Source organism: Blennius ocellaris, assembly GCF_963422515.1.
Source record: "Blennius ocellaris genome assembly, chromosome: 9".
Classification (NCBI taxonomy): Eukaryota; Metazoa; Chordata; class Actinopteri; order Blenniiformes; family Blenniidae; genus Blennius; species Blennius ocellaris.
Window position 1 is genome coordinate 3,276,935 of NC_137658.1, and position 26,175 is coordinate 3,303,109.

General features: G+C 42.0%; 1 protein-coding gene across 2 annotated transcripts; it reads right to left on the reverse strand.

Annotated features, from left to right (window-relative positions):
- Positions 1 to 3,786: 3,786 nt before the first annotated feature.
- arhgef37 (Rho guanine nucleotide exchange factor (GEF) 37) lies at positions 3,787 to 24,973 on the reverse strand. 2 transcript variants are annotated; one of them, XM_080502813.1, is made up of 15 exons: positions 24,911 to 24,973; positions 24,318 to 24,412; positions 20,148 to 20,605; positions 17,963 to 18,092; positions 17,163 to 17,310; positions 16,887 to 17,086; positions 16,644 to 16,774; positions 15,112 to 15,216; positions 14,369 to 14,482; positions 14,077 to 14,246; positions 13,757 to 13,904; positions 13,339 to 13,467; positions 11,807 to 12,002; positions 10,930 to 11,099; positions 3,787 to 6,115 (listed from the first exon to the last, which is right to left on the reverse strand). In XM_080502813.1, exons 3-15 carry the CDS (start codon positions 20,592 to 20,594, stop codon positions 5,912 to 5,914), a joined length of 2,292 nt encoding a protein of 763 aa, XP_080358939.1. In that variant the 5' UTR covers positions 20,595 to 20,605; positions 24,318 to 24,412; positions 24,911 to 24,973; the 3' UTR covers positions 3,787 to 5,911. The 2 variants fall into 2 exon arrangements, with proteins under 2 accessions (XP_080358939.1, XP_080358938.1); XM_080502812.1 differs by lacking the exon at positions 24,911 to 24,973 and having other exon boundaries at positions 24,318 to 24,563.
- Positions 24,974 to 26,175: the final 1,202 nt, after the last annotated feature.

Consider the following 26,175-nt stretch of genomic DNA (forward strand, 5'->3'; position numbering starts at 1 on the left):
GCTCACGTCAACATAAACACAGCTTAGAAATAAGTGTGTGTGTGTGTGTGTGTGTTCTCTCTGCAGCTTTCTATTATGTATTCATTACACACTCTGCTGTGCTGGAGGTGTGTGAAGATGACAAAGGTAAACAAAACAAAACCAAAAAAAAAACCCAGAACTCACACATTCTGGGAAAAGAAAAATGACTCCACGAAAATGGAAATTTAAGAAGCGTTTTATTACGGGCCGTGGTGAAGAATCGGATGAGGGAGCGGTTCGACTGAGCACTCAGTCAGTCACGGGAATGAGATAAAGAGTGGAAGAGCAATGTGTGAACAAAGCCAATAAACAGAAGAGAAGAGATACAAGTAAACATCTCCTTCTTTCTCCGACGCACCGAGGATGATGTAGTGACAGCTGCTGTGCAAACAATCTGACCGGAGTGGGTCAGCGCCAGCCCGTTCCCACCGAAGTCATAAACCCAGCGAGCGAGCTCTGTTTACTCCACAAACATGCTTGGTTTGTCGGAATCTGCCGGAACGGGTTTCCACGCGGAGCGAGCTGACAGTAAAGCCGCCGGGCTTCTGCGACTTCGCTTCAAAAGCCGCCAGTCGGAGGACACTTGGTCATCAACACGGAGGCACACATCTCTCTGGCCTTTCTGAGATTAAAACTAAAACCCTGCAGGTTGGACAGTTTCCTCTGCACTGCATCCGGGAGGAAGAAAAATGGCTTTGACAGTGAGACGGGCCCATTTTTAAAACACGTCTCAGTTGTTGGCTTTTCTGTTAGTTTAATCAATATTTCTACTTGTCAGGAAACTTTCTTCCTTCCTATCTTTCTTTGAGCGATGGGAATGGTATGGACAAGCTGGAACCAGCAGGTGGCGGTAGTTGCAACTTCACAGATGCCAACTGCGGTTGAACCGAAGTGAAGAAGAAGAAGAAGAAGAAGAAGAAGAAGAAGAAGGAGAAGAAGAAGAAGAAGAAGTAAATAAGAAAGAAAAAGAAAAAGAAGAAGAAGTCATCAGGGACGACGAGAGCGGTGGGAAACAATGTAGACAGAACTCCGTATGATGAGGCTACGTAGGGCTGCTAGTGCGCATGCGCATATTTCTCACCCTCATTTACCTGTAAACAAATATGGCGGCCCCGTAATGGTTTGACTCGCGGTCCCTATTCTAGTTTTATGATCCATATCAGTCGTTTAATAGTTGAGACTCAGCCTCGTTAGCATCCGATGCGTCATCAGTCCATCCTGGATGTCGAGCTCCCTCCATTTTCTTCACGTTTACTTATTGTTCTCCTCACACATATGTGTGTGGTTTCATTACAAAATCAAGCAATAGCGCCACCCAGTGACCTGGCAGACTACCTGCATCGTTTGTAAGTATGTCCGCCGCTGATTTTTTTAATGGATTTGGTATTTAAACGCAAGTATGTCATTTAATTTGCTTTTATTTACTCAGGAGAACCACATTGAGATTAATAGTCACTTTTGCAAGTGTATTCCTGGCAGCAGTTCATTAAACAAGTTTACGGTGTCGAAATAATACTAAAACGTTATTAAAACAAATAAATAAATGTAAACCCTGTTGAGGATTTACCCGGTTTTCTTATTGCACTTCAAAATGGAGATCATATTTAAGGAATTTCATCATCGCACCAAAAATGCATTGGTGGGCTGATGAAAAATGAATAAAAAAATGCTTTGACTTTCATTGCCTGAATCAGTTTTTTTTTAGTGCAGATTGAAATATCTGAAAGGATCATATATTTATAAAGTATAATGCCTATTACAGACAACTCAACAAACATTTATCACCACATAAGAACCCAGCTTACAGGGCTGTATGTCTGATTATGAAATAGACTTGTGACTTCAAACCATAAGTGATAATACTGATTTTTTTTTAAATATACATATATATATAAAAAGGAGTTATAATGCAGACCTGATCTCATTTTTATGTTATGAGGGAATTAGTGACACCACAAATTCCTGCCGTTTAGAGACAGTAAGCCGAGTCGCACTCCAGCAGACGGGCCTTAAACACAGCGTCAGATCATGTCCATGTCTTTAACTGTGCGCTCCACTCGCCTGCAGAAGAACCTGCACTCTTCTGTATCTTAAAATTAATGATATTGTTCCAGGATAAAGTAATGTAAAGTTTAAATCCGGGGTGTCAAACTCAATTTAGTTCAGGCTCCACAAAAAGACCAATATCATCCCTTATGGGTCGTGTCGGTAAAATAGTGCCATAATAACCTTTAAATATGAACTTTAAAATATTCCCCTGTTGTGGCGTCGAGTAGAAGTTTTTAAAAAAAAGTCTGGTTTTGCAAAATGTTCCACAATTAGTACCATTACCTGGATTTTCTCCTCACATTACTGATTTTTACATCATAGCTGCTCTATCGTCGTCTGTAGAAGTGGGAATAAATGATCCAGTTTGAAGAATGTCAAGAGTGGAAAGTAAAGATATTTCTGTTCACAAGTGGGAGTAAAAGTAAAAAGTAATCTGATTACAGTGCCTTGAGAAAATCTGCATACCCCACTGACAAACCTAAAAGCATTTTGTAATGTATTGTATGTGAAAAAACATTTTATGACTGAGAAGAAAATGCTCCATCGTGTCTTTTCCAAATAAAATACATATGTATTCAAGCCTTCTGCACTTTAACGTTCAGTGCAAGCGTTCGCCTTCAGAAGCCAATATTGTACCTGTGTGTAATTTATTCTCAGGATAAAAATACATTTAGCTTTATGTGACAGAATGTGAAAAAGTGCATGTGAATGAGAATATATTTAATAAAAGTATGATGAAACAATGTGCATGCCTCTGTAGAGTCTATACCCACCACCTCGTTGCTTTTTTTTTTTTTGGTTTGTGTGAAATGACACAAGGACACACAACAGGTCTGAGATGAGTTTTTATTGAAGCCACCCGGTCAGTTCACAGCTGCTGCTGCTGCTGCACAAACTCCCATCTGCTCTGGAGATACATGTGAGAGCGCCGCCACAACCTTTGGCGACACTCCAAAGGGCTTCACCCTCCACTCACGCAGCATTAAATAAGTTAAACCAACAATATAATTACGCACCGTTACAAAAGCAATAAATTAAGCCGTACAGGCAGGGGAACACAGGCGGTGCAGGTTAAAAAAAAAATAAAATAAAGATCACAAGTATACTGAACAATATTAACAGAATGTACATGAGCCGGCTTGGCTGTGTTCTTGAGATGAGTCGAGATCAATACTGACGAAGGTGATGATGGCACGACAACACATTGACACACATTTCTTCAGTTCCAGTGTTCACAGGCTGCCTGACCAGACTTAATTCTCCTCCACCCTCTGGTGGTGGAGACACGAACTACAACAACACTCTTTGGTAATAAATGACAATCATAACAAATCAGAAAACTTGTACCAGAAATAGTTTTTTTTTAATCAAATCTATGTTCTTATTGGAAAATACAGAGAATTAGTAGCTAATCAGCTGAATTGCTTCTTCCCCCCCCCCCCCCTTTTTTTTTTAAAGGCATTTGAATAGGTGGAAGCAGGTAAAATGTCTTAAGGCTGACAGATTTCCACGTTCATTGTTCGAACCTTGAGGACATTTGATACGGTGGCCTTCAAATTTCATCGCACTCTCTGCGTTTCTGTGTGTCCCTCCTGCTGCTCGGCTCCGTCCTGACATTCAGACTGATGGGAACAGCTAAGCTCCAGCTGAGCGGCTCTGAACCCCCCCCCCCCCCCTCCCCCACCAACAACCCCCCCCCCCCCCCCATGCTTCACATCCACAGCAGCTGATGCAGCACAATCCCACATGAAAACGCTCAAGACGCGGAACAAGGAGTCAAGTTGCTGACTTGAGGAGCCAAAGCCGGGATTTTCTCTTACAGTGAAAGGTTAAAGCTGCAATAATCTCTTTTTTTAGGCCACTCTGGGGGGCAAGACTTCAGATCATTCAACTGATTACAAGTTTTTTCAACTGCGTAAAACTTGAAGGCTTACTGCCGGTACAGACATTCATCTGACATGAAGCCAGGTCACATTTAGGAGTTTTGTTTCTGATCCACCGTCATTGCAGAAGAAACATTCATCCGTCTATCATTGGGTTTCAGCTGCCTACGTAAGAATCATTAAAATCGAAAGCGAAATTTATGCTGATAGAATTTAAAAAGGAATTGTTTCTCAACAATGCATTTCTAAAATGTGGTCGGTGGTATATACCATGACTTTAGTAGTCTATCCTGCTTCTTAAACAATATATACAACTATATCAATGACATAGCATGCAGACATTAAGCACTATGATTGCATGTTGCACCGCCTCAGATCACGTTTCTCTTTAAATATCAATAAACGAGGGAGACGGTCAGTCTGGGATAAAACAAGGCAAAGCTCTCAACATTGCAGGAGCTGCAGAACAGCACCTCCACGTGTTCAAAGAGCTTCTTTCGACTTTAACGTGCAGAAATTGGGAGGAAATCCGAATGTTAGATACGAAAAATGACTCGATTTGTCACATTTGCGGCACGAGGAAAAGTTAAAGTGGCAGAAAAAAAAGAGACACTTGTGTGAAAAGTTTGGGAGGCGAGTCGCGCCAAGTAAATGAGTCGCTGCTTTAAAAGTTTAAAGATCCAGAAAACCTCTCGTTATGAGTGCAGGCCTGTGGAGCATACGCTCTCCATGAAGCAGGAAAATCTTCCCGTATGGAAACACGAGGAGACAAATGCTGCTGCTGTTCGGCCGACGGGAAGAAACGACGGATAAATGTGAAGCGGATCTCCTCCGACCCGGAGAGGAGGGAAAGGGTGGAATTACATCTGCTTCATGGAGAGATGGATGTTACACATCATCCTTTTTTTTTTACATTTTCCCTACAACTTCTTTTTCCCCAGTATCTCTTCTCGCCCCTCCTCCTCTTCCTCCTCGGCCCCAGAGACATTTTGCATTTACATCACATTACACAGTCTGAGATGATGAGGGCGCCGTGTCGCTGTCAGTCTCGATGCGGTGCTGCCTGATCCTGCCTCCAGGTGAGGAGGAAGACTCAGCACACACACACACACACACACACACACACACACACACACACACACACACACACACACACACACACACACACACACACACACACACACACACACACACACACACACACACACACACACACACACACACACACACACACACACACTTTAAGCACTATCCTTGTGAGGCCCTTTTTCCATCGACGCAACTCAAGTCCCTTCACTTGAACCATCACAACTAAACCCTAAACTCTCGCCCCACATACACACGCCAACAAAAGCATGCGGGTCTCTCCATCTTAATTCAGGCGTCCTCCCCACCCACTGAGGATCATGGGAAATCGAGGGTGTGCCGCACTCGTCTCTCTATTTCCTCTCGGCGTGACTCTTCCATCATTGTCTCGGCTGGATTAAACAGAAGACGTGTAATGATTTTTTTTTTTTTTTTTAAGATTGTCCTTCAAGCTTGGAGCCACAGCGAGTGTTTGCGCCTCGCCAGATTTCTATTGCACACCGTTTACAGTGAAACAAAACGCTTGTTTGCATTTTTACACCTCTTTGCATCATAAATCCGTCTTTCCGGCGCTGCAACATGCAGGAATTAGATCGATGGCCACAGCCAGGAGCATCATGCTAATAACATTTTTCGGATGGCTTCTTGGTTTGCACAGCTCAAACGGGGTTATTTAAAAAGATCGAAGCAGTAAATTTAAAAATGAAATTCACTCGTCTTAGTGCACACATAGTGGCTACTCCGTATTAATGGATTAGGACGTCTTTCAAAAACTCTGAGCGGCAGCTGAATCTTTAAAGTGTTCACAAAGCGGAATTATGGAAACTTTTCGTGCTGCTGCTGCTGCTTCTTGCCTCCTTCGTTCCCTCCGATCAGAACGCCTGGGAGCCGCCGCCCACGGGCACGACGGTCAGGTAGTTGGAGGGGACGTAGCCCCTCTGTCCACCTTTGGCCTCCACCAGGCTCCACTCGCGGTTCCCTCGCTTGTCGTGAGGCTCCAGCACACGCACCGGTTCACCGGCCCGGATGGAGACTTCGTGGCTTCCCCTCGCTGTGAAGTCGTAGGCCGCCACAACCTTAGGGGGGGAGAAAAAAACCCAAAAGATTTCAAAACGTCTTTATTCCTCCACCTTGTGTATTCAATTGTCTGAATCAATCTCATTTCAGGTTTGTTTGTGTGGAAAAAACTACAACAGAGCTACAGATACACTCAGGTGGTGCCCTGCAGCTTACAAAAATGTTTCGTGTAAATTCAACATTTTCTCACATTTTCGGGACAAATGTGACACTTAAATAAAAAATAAATGATGATTCAGAAGTTCCATCCATCCATCTTCCATACAAGGCGACTGGTACCGATTGTTTGGTTCCAGGCCACAAAGAGAACATTTTGAAAATTCATAGTTCAGTCTGCATCGGGTTTTATTTTGAAAACCATTCACGTCCGCCAATAACTTGAACCCATCTCACTGTGGGGTGAAAGGGCAAACCACTGTACCACTTTGCAGCCCGATTCAGAAATTCGTCCACTAAAATGCACGTTTGCGTTCCAACTTCAAACCACAAAAGAGCCAGACACTAAAAAAGACCTGCAAAAACAGCTGAACTCCAACAAAAGCCTAAAAATTCTCAATGAGCTAAACCTGCTAAACAACCAATATGATAAAAAGAAAATGGCTGAAAACAACTGAAGTAGCTGAAACCACTTCAAAGTGTGAAAATGAATATGACCGAAAGAGAAAAACGCCAAAAATTAAATTAAAATCAATAAATATAAAAGACTACATCTGCTAAAATGGATGAAACCGTTGAAAAACAATATAAACGGAACAGGTAGAAAGGCTATAACGCGTTAAACATCAGTTATGTAAGTTCATAAACTCAACATGATATATATAACCATATAGCAAAACTAAATACACAAACTGTAAGAGCGGGAGTTATCTGCATTTTAACATCACTGGTGGAAAGTGTCTCTATTGGTCAGATCTCTGCACGACGCAAACTTTATTGTTGGACAAGTTCAGAGACATGAATCGCACACACACACACACACACACACACACACACACACACACACACACACACACACACACACACACACACACACACACACACACACACACACACACACACACACACACACACACACACACACACACACACACACACACACAATTGTAATATTGTGTGAAAAGGTTAAGCCCACCAGTTACGTCTTGACAAATCCCACCTCGTCAGCGCGCAGAGTGAAGGCTTCCTAATGAGCCTTGTGTGGCGATGACAGAGCCGCGGCTCCGCTAATAGCCCAGTTTAGCGCGGCGTCATTAACAAACCCTTCACCTCCGCCCACCTCTCAGCGACAACAGCAGCTCTGCCCCGACGCGCCACTCCAATTAGCATATAATTAGCATTTTGCCCGGCAGAAACAAGAAACAAAAAAATTTTTTAAAGAATTTTTTTTTTTTTTAAGTGATTGGAGCGATTCACGTTATGGAGCCTGCAGCCAGGTTTCTGACTGAAAAGAGAAAAGTTAAGAGGAATATAATGCATATGTGACGTCTTAAATCTGCTCAGAGCAGAAACTGAAAAAAATAAAGATTTAAACATTTAGTTTTTTTTGCTTTTTTACACAACACCTGATTTAATGCAATCTAACAACATTGCTTTTCCAGATTAAACCTGAGTTTCCGTTGAAACGGTGCATCTGTGGGATGGGCAGCAGAGCTGGGCATCTCAAAAAGAGTTCAAATCCTCTCAGTCGCTGTCTTGCTGTGTCGATATTGTGATTATATAAACCACACAAACTACAGAAAATATTAACAATCAGCTCTCTTGTCTCAAAACGATATTTGTTTTAAAGGAGCGCACGTCAGCTCACCTACAGTTTGATTGTAGGAGAATCTTTTCAGCTCATGTTCACAGCCTGACCCCCAGTTCACGGCGCTGGAATGTGTTTGGGGTGACGCTCGCTGTCTGACCACGGGTCAAAGTGCAGTGTGAACACGTCCAGCTCACTGGAACTGAGGTGTAACTACAGGAATCAGTCCACGTCCACTAGACAAGGTCACTGCCAGGCTCTTTTCTGTGTTGGGATGAACATTGTTGGGCTACCATCCGCAATTCCTCCCGAGTACATTCATAGACATCACCGTTTTATTGTCATTACTACTGCTCCCTCTTCACCATTAATATTTTCGCTATTTATTATATCTTTATCTACCTTTTAGGTAATAATTTCCACTGCTGGTTTTTAATTAATGTAATATTTATTGAGTATTTTGCACTTAAACTGGTACTTTAGATTGACTGTGCAATCGGGCAATATGCGATATAATTACCCGTCTAACACTTTAGCACGCTGCACTTTAATCAGCTCTTTGATATCTAATTTTTGCATTTAACACTACTGAGATCCGTTTGGTCCCCTGAACCTTGGCCTGCTTGTTTTGGCTTTGTTTTCTGTCCCATTGTGTTTTCAAGGACACGTTTCCTCTCTCTGTCTCTGTAATTACTCCTCCTGCTCACACTGGCCATAAAGGCAAACCGTTCTACTTGTTGTTTCTGTTGTTTTATTGATTTTATCATCTTGTGTTGTTGACGTCAACCTGCCAAAGGGACGAGAGAGATGGAAATCTTGCACGTTTACATTTATATGTTCATTGATATGTGTTGTCCCTGTTTTGAATGAATAAACTCAAACATCGTCGACACTTTAACAGCTGAAATGAAGAAATTCCATGGTTTATTTATAATAGATCACTTCACTCAGAGACTTTATGGTTATATTTACAAACGAGGTTCCACAAAAGCAAGCGAAGGAGAGATTTGTTATGTTCAGTGGATCAGGTTAGTAGCGTACATGTATGAATGGATGAACACTGCCGAGGTTTAGGACGGCGTCACATCAGTGCAGCAGAAGCTTAATCTGCTGGTTAACAGAGCAGCAGCAGTTTGCAAAGAGTGTTGTTGGTTTAGAAAGCCTGGTAAACCCACTGCGATGTTGTAAGAGCCAATAATGGAATGATTTGAGCCGTTTTACATGGAATACCGCCAATAATGTATTGGTATAATAACATTTTGTAAATGATCTAATAAGTTATTACATGCAGCTTTGAAGAAATCCTCTCATAAACTGTATTAAGTGAAAACAATATTGCAATAATGCATAAATAGGGCTTCGGTTCTTGGCAAGAAAACCTTTTTTTTTTTTGCAGTTTGCTCATGAAAAATAACTCATAATAACAGTCATCATATTTTTATGGTTGCAAAAATGTTTCGCTCTTTATATTTGACTACGGCACAATATTGTCTTTATTACATTGAAAACTATTACATTGCCGGCTATTATGTTACTGCCCATTGTTACATTATTGGCTTTTGAGGCTTTGCATAAAAATAAATAAATAAATAAAAAGTCTTACACAAGCAGAAGTCACTAAAAATAATGACTTATTGTGGGATTCAGCATGTTGGCATAATGTCTGGAGCAGTTTGCTCTCAAATGCCACCGATGACAGAAATGGTTGTAAATTGGCTGCAGCGGAACCGTCATGTATTTTAGGCACAGACATATATCATCTCCGTTTCCCTCAGACATCCCAACAAAAACCAACGCAGTTACTGAATTGGTTTTTTTTGTTTTTTTTTCCTGGTGGAAAAAACGGCAGCAGTTTCGCACAGGTGGAAAAAATAAATAAATAAAGGAGGATGTATGTTTTCTATATGAGCGGAGTCGGGGTCATGGGGGACGTAGCCGGGGGAGGGAGGACGGGATAAAAAAGGCCAGCATAAGGTCACTGGAGCAATCACTCATTTTTAACAGGCGAGGCGATGTGAAGGCATATCTGACACACACACACACACTCACACACACACCCCTAAATCTGCACCTCTCGCTGACATGCATTCACATAAACCATCACAACTTTACAGGTTACGACACCCCCCCTCCCCACAACCACACACACACGACGGCCATGAGTGTAAATCAATCCCACAACATCCAGGCACAAACACACCAACAAGCTTTATCTCAGCCTGCAGCCCTGCAATGCATAAATTAACACAAGTATTTGCCGCTTGCACCAAAACCTACTTACAAGGTTAAACGGCTAATTACGGACCTTGCCATTTATAACACACACACACACACGCACACGTTTTTCTATCTCTGAGGGGACTTGCATTAACCTAATTGAAGGCGTTGCTATTGATAGTTAACGACAAACCGTTGCAAAGTCTGCAAGGTGAAAACTAAATATTCACACGGTCTGATCGCGCACTGATCGGTTAAGTCTGCCGCGTTTCATTTCTGCATTCAGACATGGGCCAAGTCCAGCCAACTTTAGGGTTTTTCCTTGTCATAACACAGAGTTTACAACAAGAAAATGTCTATATTTCCTCCAAACCAAACAATTACTACTGAAAATTATTCATTTTAATCCTAAAAAAAATACAGTGAAAAACACTTTTTGCTGTTGCATTATGCATGTTTTTTACAAAACTGCTCCCGACAGCATGGCTTTGGTAGATTGCATGTCGATGTGGAATATGTTGCCACACTACAGACAAACACGTTATGCAAAATGTCTGTTGAATTGCCAATAGCGAGTATATTAACATGCTTATCGCTCGCGTGTTGACGGGTGTAAAGCGTAGTCACGTAGAGGTTAACACTTCCGCCGCACAGCAAGAAGACTGGACCACTTTCTGCATGGCAACTCAATTAGTGGCTGTAAAATAGCTCATAGGTGTGTGTGTGTGTGAGAGAGAGAGAGAGAGAGAGAGATAGTGTGTTAATGTTAATGTTAAAACGCACCAACATGGCTGCAGCTGGTCCAGATGTTACTGGCACGCAGCATGTATGGAGGACGGAGGAGTGAATTACCTGGAAGCAAGGCTGCCTGACGAACAGCTGTGGCTGACCCTCCGGGGTGTAAGAGTGCCTTCTTGCCCCCGCCATGCCCTCGGGCAGCATCAGGTGAGGCGAAGGGGGCGGGTCGTCCGTCGCTTGGTGGTAGCGGAGGAGCTTGGAGGAGGGAACGTATCCTCTTTTGCCTGCAGACAGAACCGCTTTAGAGGAGGTGGTCCATTTAAATTAGAAATTCTATTAAGACAGAGGTTGTTTTTTTTTTTTTAATGTATTCTGCATTATATCATTTACCTTGTTTTTATTTAATAGTTTTAATCATGTGCTTTAGAATGTGTTGCCCTTTGTTGTAATGTTCATTTTCATGTAGAACATAAAGAAATGTACTTATAAAGTTTTCTCTCCATACATGTGATATTTTTGACAGGTTTTATTAAAGAAGTTAAACTGTAATACATCAACATATGAAATAGAGATTTTACGCATGATTTTTTTCATATTTATTATGATTTCAATCAAATATCTATTACCAGTTCAGTCAAGTCAGTTACAATTTAAAATCCACTAAAATTAAGTTTTTATTCATTAGAAGCAATTACTTATTATCAAGACACAGTTTGTACGTTGGTTTGCTGCAACTGACCACCAGATGGCGCCAACGTACCATCACAACATTACTGCATCAGCGTTACAGGTTTGTTTTTCTTTTTATTATATTTGACTGTGGCTTTGTGTATCAATTGCATTTTATATCTTAATCAGCACCAAATAAAATCACATTTTACAAAATATGAGTAAATATGAAAAAAAGAGGTTTGTTCTTAGGCCATCTCTTCAGTGCATCTCAATTGGAACCGTCGTTATTACATAATATATGTTGATGGTAAATTTTCACCTCCTGCGTCCACCAGCCACCTCCGTTTGTCTCCCCGGGTGTCCGCCTCGGTGATGACGGCCACCAGCTCGCCCTTGTTCAGATTGAGGTCCAGGTCCCGGCTGCCCACCACGGTGGCCACCACCTGGTAGATTTTACCGGAACCGTGTTTGTCCGTGAGCTGCTTCAGGCGGTGCTGAGAGGACGGGCTCAGCGGCTGCGAGGGAGGAGCACAAAGCGGTAAAATGTCAGTAAAGATAATAGTAACCAGCAGTAATAGACAGCCTTGAGAATAACTGCTTGATGTATTGTGGAAAACACATCGGATCAATGTTTAAAAAGTCGAGTTTCCAGCCTTTAAGTGTTTAGAATTCCACAGAAATACAGTCGAATCACACTTTTTTGGGTAAACAGCAAACAATAAAATGGATCTAAAGAGAGAAGATATAGGATGAGACAGGTTTCTACCTTCATTACATGAGCGTCTCCCAAAAAACGGAATAAAATCTTAAGCATGTTTAAATTCAAGCCGTGAAACCTCAAAATATTTCCAATATGTTTCACATAAACGGAAGTATTTCAAGTTTCAAAAAAAGAATATCCTTAGAATCATTAGAATCTTTAATCAAATGTTATGAGTGAAAAACAAAATAAAATGATTCACATGTATCTGAGATGTCATTAGTTGTCGTGTGCAAACATTCAAATTGCTGCAATTTATTTATTTTCTTATCCCTTTATACATTTCAGAAGCCATTGCTTGGTGCGATGGCACAAATTCAACCGCCGTTATCCCAAAATGTGCTTTTAGCACAGAGGACAATACTATATATCCACTATATATATAAAAAAAAAACACACATGGTAAAGTCATTTATTTCCATCTTCAATGGATTAAAAAAAACAAAAACAAAACAAATGTGAATAATGTGGTTGTTTTTTTTGAAGGGTTTAATGGGTTTCCTGATCTGTACCAACCTAGACTGAGACTGAAAGACACACACCGCCTGTCAATCGTAATATTTCAATGTGCTGGAAAGTCTTTAAAACAAGACGCGGAACAAGAAAGACGACATTCAGGACCTTGTCGTGCGTGAACAATTTGTAAAAACACCCGCATGACTGCTGTGGTGAGTCGGCTCGTTCTTCAGCGGGAACAATGTGTTGAACCAGTTGGAAATCTCACCTGTTAATTTCTACTCTCGGTTTTATTGTGACCTCGAACAATACGTGGCATGACTGTTCACTCGTCCAGCGTTTATCAGGTTCGAAAGAATGTGACCGACTTCCATTACAGGAAATAATAGAGGAGGACGTACAGGCACAGGTCACAAATAGAAGTAAAAAAAATTGCTGAAAGAAAAGCTAAATAATCAAATGTCAGTACAATCCAATGGATCTGAAATAAACATATATTTAAAAATAGAGCATCTTTTTTAATCACTGTTATTTGGAGGCGTTATTTAGCCTATTAACATCCTCTACTTTGTCCTTTGTTATTGTTCTTAATAGCATTTGTAGCGCTCAAGCTAAAGCCTTATTTCAGTTCCAACCTGCACGATGGGAGCGTTGAGCGTGTCCTCCACACTCCGACACAACGTCTGCAGCCTCCTCGCACCTTCCAGGACCGTGGACTCCGCCCACTCCCAGAACACCGCGGGGTGGAGCGAGCTGTGAGGCAGCTGGATGGACGGATGGAGAGAGAAGAAGAAGAAGAGGAGGGGGGAAAAAAACAACACTTAAATGCATGAAAATTCAACGTAACCTTTCAACATCTAACGATTGCAGCTCCACTGATCAGTGCGCTCCGGGACGGCCGCCGTATGGTTTGGTATTTGGTTTTATGGCTTTCCTCCCACTGAAAAGTAAATAACCAAGCGAACTGCTTCCGGAAAGGTCAGATGCTGTTTTGAAAGCAAAAAAAAAAAAAAAATTGATTTAGTGTTTTAATTTGTGTGTGCAGAGCTGTACCTGCTGTGCGAAGCTCTGGAAGAGCTGCTCCATGTCCGAGGCCAGATCTTTATGGAGGCAGCTGAACGTCCCCAGCATGCCCCAGATCATCTGCAGCGCCAGGCTGTTGAACTGAGGAAGCTCATTGAGGAGCAACGTGTTCATTGTCCTGGGACGGAGGAGAAGAGGGGACTTCAGGATGGATGTCTGCCAATTAAAATCTTCTTTAAAGAAGAATTCTTCCTTCATCAATGTATTTTTAATTTTGCCGACAGAAAACCAGAGAAGCATGTCTCTCTTGGTAGCCAGACTCAACAACTCAACAGTTTCTCTGTGTTTACTTGTACGTGTTGGCCACGGCTTGTTCCTCGTAGCTCAAGTTGGATTTGGCCTCTATCACTTCGTAGTCCAGCAGCTTGTCCAGTCTCTTCCTGATCAGGTTCCTGGGGCCCACCAGGAGGTCCCGCAGGGCACACAGAGGCTTGTGAATCAAGGTCCGCAATCGCTTTTCCTGGACAAAGAGATGGATGTTCGCGACAATAGAAAATCCAAAAAGGCGGGGCCTGTCCGTTCGGCTGCGCTGTTTAAAAGGTCCAAAGCTGAGCGTAATGTGCATTAATCAGAATGACTCACGAAAGTAGGGAGGATCCACTGTCTTAGCGCGGTGGTGATCTCTTTGTAACAAATAGGCTCTTTCTCTCCATCCATATCAAAATCAAACACTTCCGTCTTGCAGGCAAGGAACCCCTGTGGAGCGAAAATAAAGATTATGCTGAGAAAATAGGTTCAGACAGACAGAACCGACTCAGTTGGTTGGAAAGTGGAAAAAAAACAAAAAAAAACCAGGCTTAAGGGATAATTTTAGGGTGGAAAGGTACACAGAGACTCGTGAGTTTGACCTCAGGCAGGCATTTAGCTCCTCAGTGTGCACACAAGAGTGACTCATAAACATATGACAACATGTGCACAAATATACAGGCAGTAATATTCCACTTTGGACGGAGTCTGTGAGTCAGCTGGCAAAACCCACAGTGGACAAATAAGACTGAAATAAATGTTCTGCCACCACTGAATACTTTTCCATATTAAATGTAGATCCACTGAACGTAGCATATATAGAAAAATGCTAAAAAACACATTTAGTTGATGCAAAGTCTGTCATTTTTTTGGGAGTTTCAGTTATTGAAGAGGTTTCCCTGAAAAAGCTCGACTCACTCAGTTTGGAATAATTCATGACAGCTAACAGGAAAGGGGATTTGAGAATCAATCCCAAACAAGATTTGTTTTTTCGGTAAATCTTACCATATCGGCAACTTAAACTTTACTACAATGCTTTTTTTTTTTTTTTTAAAGAGTCTGAAGCGTCTGGTCTTCACCTGTAGATGGTGCAGATAGGTCTCCACATTCTCCAGAAGCTCCAGGATCCCGTTTTCCAGAACGTAGAAGAAACCCTCCAGGGCATCAAACTCCTCGTCCACCAGCTTGAAACAATAAGCGGAGACTTCAGCTGCGTGCGTCATGAGTACTGCGATTACTTTCAACTCATTCATGCCGGACAGCAACATCAAATATCACATAATTGCATATTGCCATCATCTTAAAGCTGAGAAGATCTGAGGTAAAGCCAGAGAAGCCTGGTTGAGATGGTTCAGATATATATATATATATATATATATATATATATTAGACCAGGGGTGTCCAAAAACATGCACCAGAATGTTTCATCAAAAGTGCCTTTATGTCGACGACGGTGTTGTGAAAATACAGACATTTCCGTCATGTTTACTCTGCGCCGCAACAAAGAAAAGTTTAATTTTACAAGGTTATTGTGTCACTATTTCACCAGTTCGGTCGATTTCAAGATTGAATCGGACCGTTTGCGGCCGCTGAACTAAAATGACTTTGACACCCCTGGATTAAGCCAAGTAAGCTGGAGACTGAGCCTCCATCAATCGAGGAGAAATGCAGAGCTTAGAAAAGATTCGTGGATGTAGTGGAGGATGACATGGTTGGTTGGTGGAGCGGCGGGGGGGGGGGGGGGGGGGGGGGGGGGTATGAGACCGGGGAACATAGAGGGTTGATGATCCACTGTGGCTGAAGGGGAAAAATAGACGGACAGTGGAACACACGATAACACAGGAACAATTGCAGTTAAATCTACGGATTGAGCGCAAAACTTTGAGGCCATTAAGGTGTCGGGGTGATCTGTGCACAGCGGGACAGAGAAATGTGTCCCTGTATAATCATTAATCCCACAGGTGCAGTCAAAGGTTTACGACTCTGAGACGTCACTTAAACGTGTTGCTCCAAATAAAGCAGGGGTGTCCAACATGCGGCCCGGGGGCCAGAAGCGGCCCGCCAGAGGATCTCATCCGGCCCGCCATGTGATTTTATTTTTTTAAAGTATGAATATAAAAACTGACAGAGGCTGATCTTAAAAACACTGGATTGGCAAAAAATGACATTCAAAACCGCCCTTTGTCAGAATTGGACCCCCGACATTAATGCATCTGTGGAGGTCACACGACGCAACGCCTTTCACAATAAAACAATGAGTCCACCTTATGTGAAGTGATACTTTAGACACGTAAACTCAAAAAAAGTTCCAGATGATGACAAATTGTTTCAATCCTGAATAAAAATACGATATCCAGATACAGATATTGTGGGGTTTTTTTTGCAACTATAATATCTGATTAACTTTAATATGCAAAATTTCAGAATAGACTGGCAAATTCTTGCAGTTACAAAAAGATCAAAAGAAGGAAAGACTTTGACATTTGTCCATATCTGCAGTCTAATATGTTACGTTTGACTTGTTGGGCCCTCCAGAGGTCAGATCAGGTTGATGTGGCCCCTCAACTAAAACGACTTTGACACTCCTGATATAAAGAGTTCGGAGTCGTACCTTCGCCGCCATCCCAGTCTCGTGTTTGAGTTGCTGGCTGAGCCTGGCGGTTTTCTTGGCGATGCTGCGGGTGTTGAGGCGGTAGATTTTGTCCTTGATGGTCAGGATTTCCGTCTTCTTGTATTTGTCGGCTGCAGAATGCGAGAGGCAGTTAAAAACGCTTTTCAACGTTAGTTTCACAGTCAGGCTTTGGTGTACGGTACGCATTTGCGAGTTCAATTTAAAAAAGGTGAACCGCCTCACCGACTTCTTTAAAGCGCTTGTACTCGTTGATGCGGCAGTTTAAGGCGATGGACGTGTTGGCGGTTTGCTCCAGGAGGGCGTAGGCCGGGTGGGATGGATCCGTGTGTTTCTGGATGGTCTGCAGCAGGAGGGGGTAGCGTGCAATCCGCTGCATGGGCATCACCAAGAAGAAACTCAGCGAGGCGGCGTTGACCTCGGGCCTGCGGAGTGACGCAGAGGCTGTCAGAGCGCAGATAAAGTCGTCGGTTCGTGTGACACGAATGAAAATAAACCCACTCCGAGGCCTTGATGACTTTGATCATCTCGATCCAGAGAGCCTCTTTCTGCTTGTAGCCGTTCTCCACCGCTGAAATGTTGTTGTAGTTGGCCAAGTACTCTTTATAAGCTGCTTCAATGTCCGCAGAAAGGCTGAGAAATGAATTGCCTGCAAGGGAGAAGACATACACACTTGTAAATATGACCTCAAATACATTATTTAGGCGATTCCATTCAATGGGTGGATCGTCACGGCCATAACGCAGAGACTATTTCAATAAAGAGTATTGAAGGAGAAACGCTATGAACCGTCAAGCAGTGTCGCATTACTTGGAAAAACCTCAGAGATAAGAAATGTCTTATCTTATTTATTTTGCTTCACATAATTTTATCATGGTTCTTTTGGGCCTGAATGGGTGTGTAGGGGTCGACACTCCTCTCACAGCAGGAATATTCAATATATTCAAAAAGCAGTGAAAAGGATTGGTCAAAGGACAAGCCCGACTTACCTTCCCATTCATGTCAATATTATAATAGTGAATAGCCTGCAAAGCATTTTATATTTTATGCTCTGTGGAGTTGAACGTATGACATTTTTCCTCTTAGATTATTTGCGAGTCGAGTTACATTTGATTTGACTTTTTAATTGAAAATAGATTTCCAGTCGACAAGTTGAATGAGAAAGAAGTGATCAGCAAACTCAAAATATCCCTCAATCCGGTAACATTTTGACCATTTTCTGTTAGAACTCTTGACTTGATAGCATTAGAGTTTTACAAATGACAAACAAAAGAAATTGAAAGGGGAGTTTAGATGCTTACAGAGTGTCTCCAGGAACTCGGGGTCTCCTGGCTGAACCCGCTTCTGGTCCAACAGGCTGAGGAGACGACTTGAGACGTCGATGACGTCTTCGATGTAGAGAAACATGCTGTCCAGGTTGGGTGGAGGCGGCTGTGGTGTGCACGCAGATCGAGAAAACAAGAAACAACAATTGGGTTTTTTTGCATTGCTGCAATGAAATGTCAAATCGAAGTGAATTTACGACCATTTAAACCTCATAAATTATAAAAGTCTTGTATGCTTTTGCATAATTTTGCCAATTCTTTCAGAAAATAAACTCCATAACCAATATAATAGTACACAGTTAATCCAAAACACAATGGAACACAGTGAGACATTTAATTGTATATAATTACTAATGCTTGTGCAACAACATAATATTACACAGTCATTATGTCATCCAAGTGTAACTGAATAAAAACTTTTGACTAGTAGAGCTGGTGGATGCGGCTCTGCTCTATTCACAGTGCAAATGCAGCTGATAAGGATCTATTTGTCTCTCTACGGTCTATTTTAATGAGGCAGCAGTGGGCACACACGGACTGGTGCACAACCGAACAATGTGCACATTGCAGGAAAGAAAACCAACAATCCTGCTATTTTTCTGCCTCACAATGTGCCCATTTATCCACATTTAATATATTTTGTCCCTCTTCAATGCTCCCTTACGTGGTTGTTTTTCACCGTCTGCCTGCTCTTCGCCTCCTTGTTACATCATTTAACCCATATTTTTATTGATCTTATCACCCTCGTTTTTTGGGGGGAATCTACAAGTTCTCATGTTGTCTTCCGATTTCACACTGAAAAAGCACTTTTTAAATATCCACTTCATCGGCAGTTATTGTATTCACAAATTCTTATTCCCTTAACTGGTCCTCTGTCTATTTTATAGTCTTTTAATTTCCGTTTCATTCTTCTATTCCCCAGGCATGTTCTTTTCATGCTCATCCAGAGCCTTCTGGCACATAAAAGCCGGATTCCATTATGCTTTAAGAGGCCTCATTTCATTATCACAGCTATAATAAATGATTATTTGGCTGCAATGAGCAATATCTCCGGCATAATGAAAGAAGATCAGATCATCGTCAGCCTGGAGACAGCAGACGGACGGTACACCCTGGATGCTCCAGTGCCAGTTCTACGCGTGTGTTCATTTAAAAAGGCAAACAAAAAAGGTCAGGGTTGTGTAAAACGGAGACAAAATCCAAAACATGCTTCCTCTATGCATCATTTGTTTTCCTGTAGGCACAGAAAACAACTTGTAACCACCGGGCTAGGAAATTTAATTACAGGTGTCGTACAGTTTTCCTGATTTACAAAGGAAGAGACACTATATTTTAACTTGACGTTGAGTAGAAGTTTGGAAAAAGTAAATTTTTTTGCAAAACATTTACCAATTGGTACCGAAAATGACTACAACCTCAATACAACGCATATTTCAATTATACTTTCTGGTGCAAAAATCAGTAAAATGTGCAAAAATTTATTTTTTATGCCTTTTGCAGGCTCAACCTGTCAAGCATCTAAAAGTTGGATTTTTTTTTTTCATTTTGGTTGGTCGTTTGCTGAACCGGATTGGAGCCTCATGCGGGATGATTTTGGGCTTTATGTTTGACACCCCAGGTCTCAGATTAAGTACAATAACTGTCTGGAAAACATACGTTTATTTGGAAAATTTACACAAATATACACTGCATCTGAAATAAACATACATTTTATGACTGTGCTGCAGTGTTCAAATAAGGTAAATAATTAATAATCACAGAGGAATTCTTCATTTCAATAGGTTTATCTCATAGGATTGAGCTATGAATAATATTTACATTTAGTTATTTATGTCCTTCAACGTCTTGAGTAAGAGAAGGACTTTAAATAATGGTAAAACATTTGAAGGAAATACAGTAAATTCTTGTTTTGTGAAAATATATGAAGGCACGGTGGGATAATGGTTTGAAACCCTGGTTTGATTCTGAGCCTTTATTTGTGGACTCTGCATGTGTGCACTACTTTTAGTGTTTTGTTTTTCCCTCCATGTCTCCAAAGGCAAGGTTGTAGAAGTGAAAGGTGGCTGCATAACAACAACCAAAGCAGATAAAAACACACAGCGGCATTTTTCGGCTTCTGTGTTTGTGTGCGTGCGTCATCCTCGTTAACATTGCGTCGTACCTGCAGTTTCCGGAGGTTATTCCTGACAGTAACGGAGCAAAGCTGCAGCATTCGAAGGTAATTCCTCTCCGTCTGCACCAGCTCCTCGGTGGCAAACAGCTGCCTCTGCGCTGCCCTCTCTTTCGCCGCCGCTTCCTCCTCTCCCAGCTTCTTCTTGGCCTCCTGTGCCAACATCTCCTCCGACATCAAGCTCTCCTCTGAGAAGCTGTCCTGCGAGGGAAGCCTCGACATTGTCCTCACGGCACTCGCGTCCGAGTGCGGAGACTCCGCCTCCACGAAGATCGTCACACCTGCGTTGAGCTTCTCCTCCGCGGCTTCATCCCTCCTCTCCGTGACCTTATCTTTCGCTGGATTCTCTCCCGTTCCCAGCGGAGACACGACACTGGAGGCTGGTTTCGGGAGTGCCAGTGTGAACGGCGTTGGCTGGAGCCTCCTCGGTACCTCCATACCCGGGATCACTGGCAAAGACACATAAATACCAATTTATTGCTGCGCTGAGAAAACATTATTTACCTGGGTCATAATTATCATTTGCCAAGTGGAAAATCTTAGTGGTTTTCAAAGGAAATGTGATGGCTTCTGCAGAGATTAGCTATAAATGGTGAAGGAAATTCTGAAACGTGCGAGACGGCATTATTGATTATCCGAGGAAGCCATGGAAAGTGACAGAGGACAGCTGGAAGGTATCAAATATACAACTGGGGACCAGAAGAAGAAGAATATCAGATGACAAGGACGCAAATGTTATCGACTCAAGCAACATTTAGAATGAACAGGGAAGTGGAAACAGATTTAACTGATGCTTCATTTATACGAGGAATGTGGTTTTATTTGCATGTATTACTTTTGGAAATTCAGATAAAAGCCTCATCAGAACCAGCAGCCAAGATCCTAATTCTCATGTTTTGACTTCTCACAAACATCTTCCTTAGTTGATCTGCCTCAGTTGATACCGTTGGAAGGTTTTTCCTCCGTGTTCACTTTCAGTACTTTGAGGCCCCATTTATGCGACAACGTTTCCAGGGAAAATTTGCTGTTTCAGTGTTTCCCTTTCAGAAAACGATTCAAGTCTTCGGCAGAAAAGCCATGTAGTTTCCCTGTAGGGCCACTGGTGGGCGCAGTTTTGATGTAATTAAACCACCTAATTGTGCTCGCAGAGAACGGAACACTGTAAGCACCGACGCCTTAAACTGTCGATCATTTAACTGAGGCCTTACTTAGACGTCTCCATTGCCTGCCTTTCTTAAAGTCTGTGCTTCTTCTCTTGGTACCTTCCGACAGTTTTCTCTAGACTTTGAAGCAAAGAGCCATAAATCTGGTTTAAGGTCCCATAAGTCTGGATTTTATTGTCGACTCTCACCTTTCTTCAAGAATACTCAACTCCAAACCAGTCAAGCTGGAATTGTTCTCCTTCTTATCATTTACGGTCGTCTATTCTGGCTCATGTATTGTTGGATTGTTGCAACGTGCTGCTGGTGCCGGCATGAGAATTTCGTAAATTGGTGCGAGAATGATAAAAGTGAAATGAAAACCAAACGGAGCTGCACAGCTGCAGTTTGTCTTGTGAGCTCAGGCTCCAGTTTTATCGTGACGCAGCAGCTTTGAGAAGCACCCAGAACATTTGATAGATTCTCGGTCAGATGGCTGGACTTATCTTGCAGACAAACCACAGCTTTTACGCTTCCTATGCAAGGACACGCGATACCGCAGCCACGATGGCGGCAGATGTCGGCACCTCCTCCTGTGTTTGCACAGCTGTGCAGCCTGAAGAGGCTCAAGGATGGATTTCAACATGCCTACGATATCTGCTCCGTATAACTTTATCAGGCAAGTGTTAGAATTAGAGACATGCGTCTTTATTTTCTGACAATAATGAGAAAAAGTGGAAAAGAAAAAGTGAGGGAGAGTTTAGTGAAACATCTGATGGCCAAGTCGTGTTTCATTGTAGATGTGGAGATTTATCTAAAAATAACAATAATAAGGAACAAAAAAAGCTGTATTGACTCTCTCTGTTCGAATAACTTCTAGATATGAGGTGGAAGATTATAATTATGCGCCTTATAAATTACAGCTCGTGTATGAAGGTCGACAATATTTCCACATAGTTCCACACCATATCTCAGATATGGAAGAATGAGGGAGTTATGTCACAAGTTGAGTGAATTTTGATCTGATACTGATCAGATTTGACACATTATGCCAATATTTTTGGGTCATTTTGACTTCAGGATATTTATGTGGCTTCCAACTGAGCTTTTCATCAAAAGCAATTCATAAATACTTTATATGCACTTGTTCAATTTGTTTACCATTAAGAGAATGCTAAACAAAGAGAAACAAAGCCATAGTAAATCTATATGGACATATGCTGGATATGTGAAAATTATATAAAATATCTATTTGAAATAACATGTAAAAGTACATTGTACAGGATTCAGTTTCTACCAATTTTCACCCCAGTTAGACGATTCACAGTTCGACGACTTATTATAATAAGTGAATTACTTGTAACATTTCAGTGACGTAGCATTAAAAACATTTAGACGACTTAATATAATAAGTGAATTATTTGTATCCTAGGTCACTAAAATATTATAAAATAGTCACTTATTATATTAAGTAATACATAAAGACGCATAGTTTAAAATCGTGGCAGTGGAAGAAAAAAAATGCATGTCGGAATAGAAACACTTGGACGACTTAATACAATAAGTGAATAATTTTGATCCTAGGTCACTAAAATATTATAAATAATTCACTTATTATATTAAGTCATCCAAATGTTCTTATTCCGACATGCATTTTTTTTTTTTTTCTTCCACCGCCGCGATTTTAAACTATGCATCTTTATGTGTAAAAGTACAGTACTATTCATCCTGGGTCACTGACATGAGTCAAGTAATTCATTTATTACATTAAGTCGTCTAACTGGGAACAAAACACTGCCGTCTAACTGGGAATGGTCTATCTGGGACGACAATGACCGGTTGTCCTACAATCCACCAACGCCAGCGGGGGTGGTTGTATTGTTATGGCGACGCCACGTGTCGGCTCACCGGGAGGCCGGCAATCTGCTTACGGAGCGTCGAAATGCTGCCGCCGCGGCGACACTTTGCCATTACAAGGTTCAGCTGAGCTGCACTTCAATAACAATAACAACTTTATTTATAACGTTTGTGTCAGATTTCTCATCACTGGGAGTTCGGCTCAGTTATTTTCTCCACTAGTTTGACTTACTAACTCTTCTCATGTTCCCATTTTATTATTTAACAACCGTCAGCACAGTCAACATGAGAAAACTCCCAACATTCAGAGGAATAAATAGATTTAAGCCAGTTCTGCTGGTTGAGAGTTGCTAAGTTTGTCTTTGGTCAAATGATTATATAAAATATATATCTGTGATGACCTATTTTCACATTTTTCACTGGAGTAAAACAATCTGAGCAGATAAAGAAGCAGGAAAGTTGAATTTGAGATATATACTGGAATTATACTTCACATTTTGTTTGAATACTTTTTTGATGGTACAGTTAGGAAAAAAATAATCTCCAACATGATAAAAAGACAAAGTTTTCTGCATTAAACGCAAAGTTTGTCGTCATCTGTGGCTCGACTTAAGTATTGAGACTAATATTGAGATTGTTGCTGAAACCATATTGATAAAACAGAGTTACATTCTTCAGACACCCGTCACCCGTCCAGACATTTAAATCCTATTAGTGTCATCATTCATCTTGAGTTCACTCTAATGAGTAATCCTAAAGAACTATTTTCTATTGTATTATATCCTCCTTTTAACTACATACTGAATTGAATACCTTTACAGCAATTACATAAACCAATGTGGCTCTCCAATCAACCAACCCCTTCATCTAACTTTAATCTTGTCCAAGCAATTTATCAAAGCTATTGCTGAGGCGCTTCATTTCATCCTGCAATTTTCCATTTAAAACGTCTTCTCGTCGTCGATGTCGTACGGAATTCAACGTGTAAAGGTTCGTATTAAGCTGCAAATTAGAAAGTCGTACGGCTGCGCAACAGAAAGAGACTAACCAAAGTCGCGAACCTGCACAAAAATAACCTTCAATGACAGTCGAGGGTCGGATTTAAAACTCAACCGCAGTTTATGACGAGAACTCTGGCGTGTCGGAGGAGAAGGAGGATCGTTACCTGGTGCAGAGCGCCGGCTTCAGCTGCAGTTACCATCGGTCTGCGTTTCCCTTACAGTCCCGGCTCAGACCAAATCTGCTGCAGAGGCGACGCCGCTGCATGGAAAACACACACACACACACACACACACTCCGTCACACTCACACACACACACAGTCTGTCACACAGAGGCACGCCGGCGTAACTTTCTCCAGTGAGTCACATACAGCAGACTGCTGCTGGGCCTCATGTGGCAGCAGCTTGTGAGTGAATGTTCACAAGTGTGTGTGTGTGTGTGTCAGAGAGGGAAACAGTGTGTAAGTGTGTGAGGGAAAAAGGGGGGGATGGGAGTGAAGCACGGGGGGGGGGGGGGGTGGGGGGTGGGATGGGTGTTTTGTAGAGGAAAGAAACAGGGGAGGGGGTTGGAAAAGGGTGGACACACACACACACACACACACACACACACACACACACACACACACACACACACACACACACACACACACACACACACACACACACACACACACACACACACACACACACACACACACACACACACACAATAAGCTGATTGACTGCAGCAGCCGGTGGGAAGAGGAAATGGCACTCACCCAAACACACACTCATTGGTCTTCAGCTCTCCGGAGTGGGATCAATGGACCAATCACAGGGGGGGTGTGGGGCTGGGGGGGGTGGGCGCTTCATGAAACGCAGAGCGAACCGGTGGAGACGGAGCCGGCCAGTGATTGAAGTTTTCCTCTCACGGGGAACAAAACCACAGTGGGATGTCCCATCCTCCTCCAGTTGCAAAGGGATTGTGGGGATTTAGCTGGTGGATTGTAACAAAGACGGATTTGTAGCCGCCTCCTCCTCCTCCTCCTCCTCCTCGAGGTGAGACACAAAGATTTATGCAAGCCGTCGACGAGAACCGCGGCTCGCTGGCTGGTATGAGGAGGTGCAGTGAAAAACTTTTCACGAGCGACATGCACGTCTAAAACACAGAATTGCACATTCCTGTTGCAGACTTCGAGGATGTTGCACAAGTTGATTTGACCTTTCAGACTATAATTCCCACATTAGAGGAGAAACGTCAGATGAGTTGAGGGCTTCATCCCCCGTGTCATTAAAAACAAGTAGATGGCGAATAGGGCTGGGCAAAAATAAATAAAGAAATGATTTAATTAATAATTTAAAGAGGTTTTTTTTCTTTCCCCACAGTTTTTTTGGGGCATTTTTCACGTTTCGCTCTACCATTCCTTGTTGGTTTCACTTTTGCATAAACCAGGGTTAAAGCTTGAAGTTGTTAAATGACGGAGACTCGTTTACTTTTTATCTTGGGACTGTTTATATGCATTTCAACCCTGAGGACACTCACAGCAATAAAGATGCACTTTTGCCAATATATCTGATGTCTGCAGACATTTTTAAGTGCATTGAAGAAAAAAAAAAATGGAAATTCAAATTTTTCTTTAAAAATAAATCATATCAAAGGTTTTGCAGGTACCACTTTTAAACTCTAGAGGCAATAAAGGAGCGAGTGACTCATAAAGGCTGGTTTGCTTTCATGTCATCACATCGACTTAAAGTAAACCTTCCCTCAGCACGACTAATCTGTTGTTTTCTGGAGTGAAGAAAGCCGAGAAGCCACAGAGGAAGAGGTGGAGATTCAGCGCCGAAAGATGATTTCGCCACCTAATTTATCTCCGTCAACCACCGTTTGGATTCAAATCGTGTCGTCGGACAAGGAAGTCCAACACACGCCCCCCTTCCGATAACCAATGAAGAGGCTAAATTAATATTTATGTTTCTTTAGTGAACGCAAACTGAAGAGATCTGACAATAATGAGACGTTGGCATGAGGCTGTCCTGCGGCGAC

Coding starts and splice junctions, on each gene's coding strand:
- arhgef37 (XM_080502813.1), bottom strand. CDS start 20,594: ATGGAGGTACCGAGGAGGCTCCAGCCAACGCCGTTCACACTGGCACTC. Junction 13,905..14,076: donor GCCGTGGCCAACACGTACAA/GTAAACACAGAG, acceptor CCTCCGTCCCAG/GACAATGAACACGTTGCTCC. Junction 11,100..11,806: donor GTGGCTGGTGGACGCAGGAG/GTGAAAATTTAC, acceptor TTCTGTCTGCAG/GCAAAAGAGGATACGTTCCC.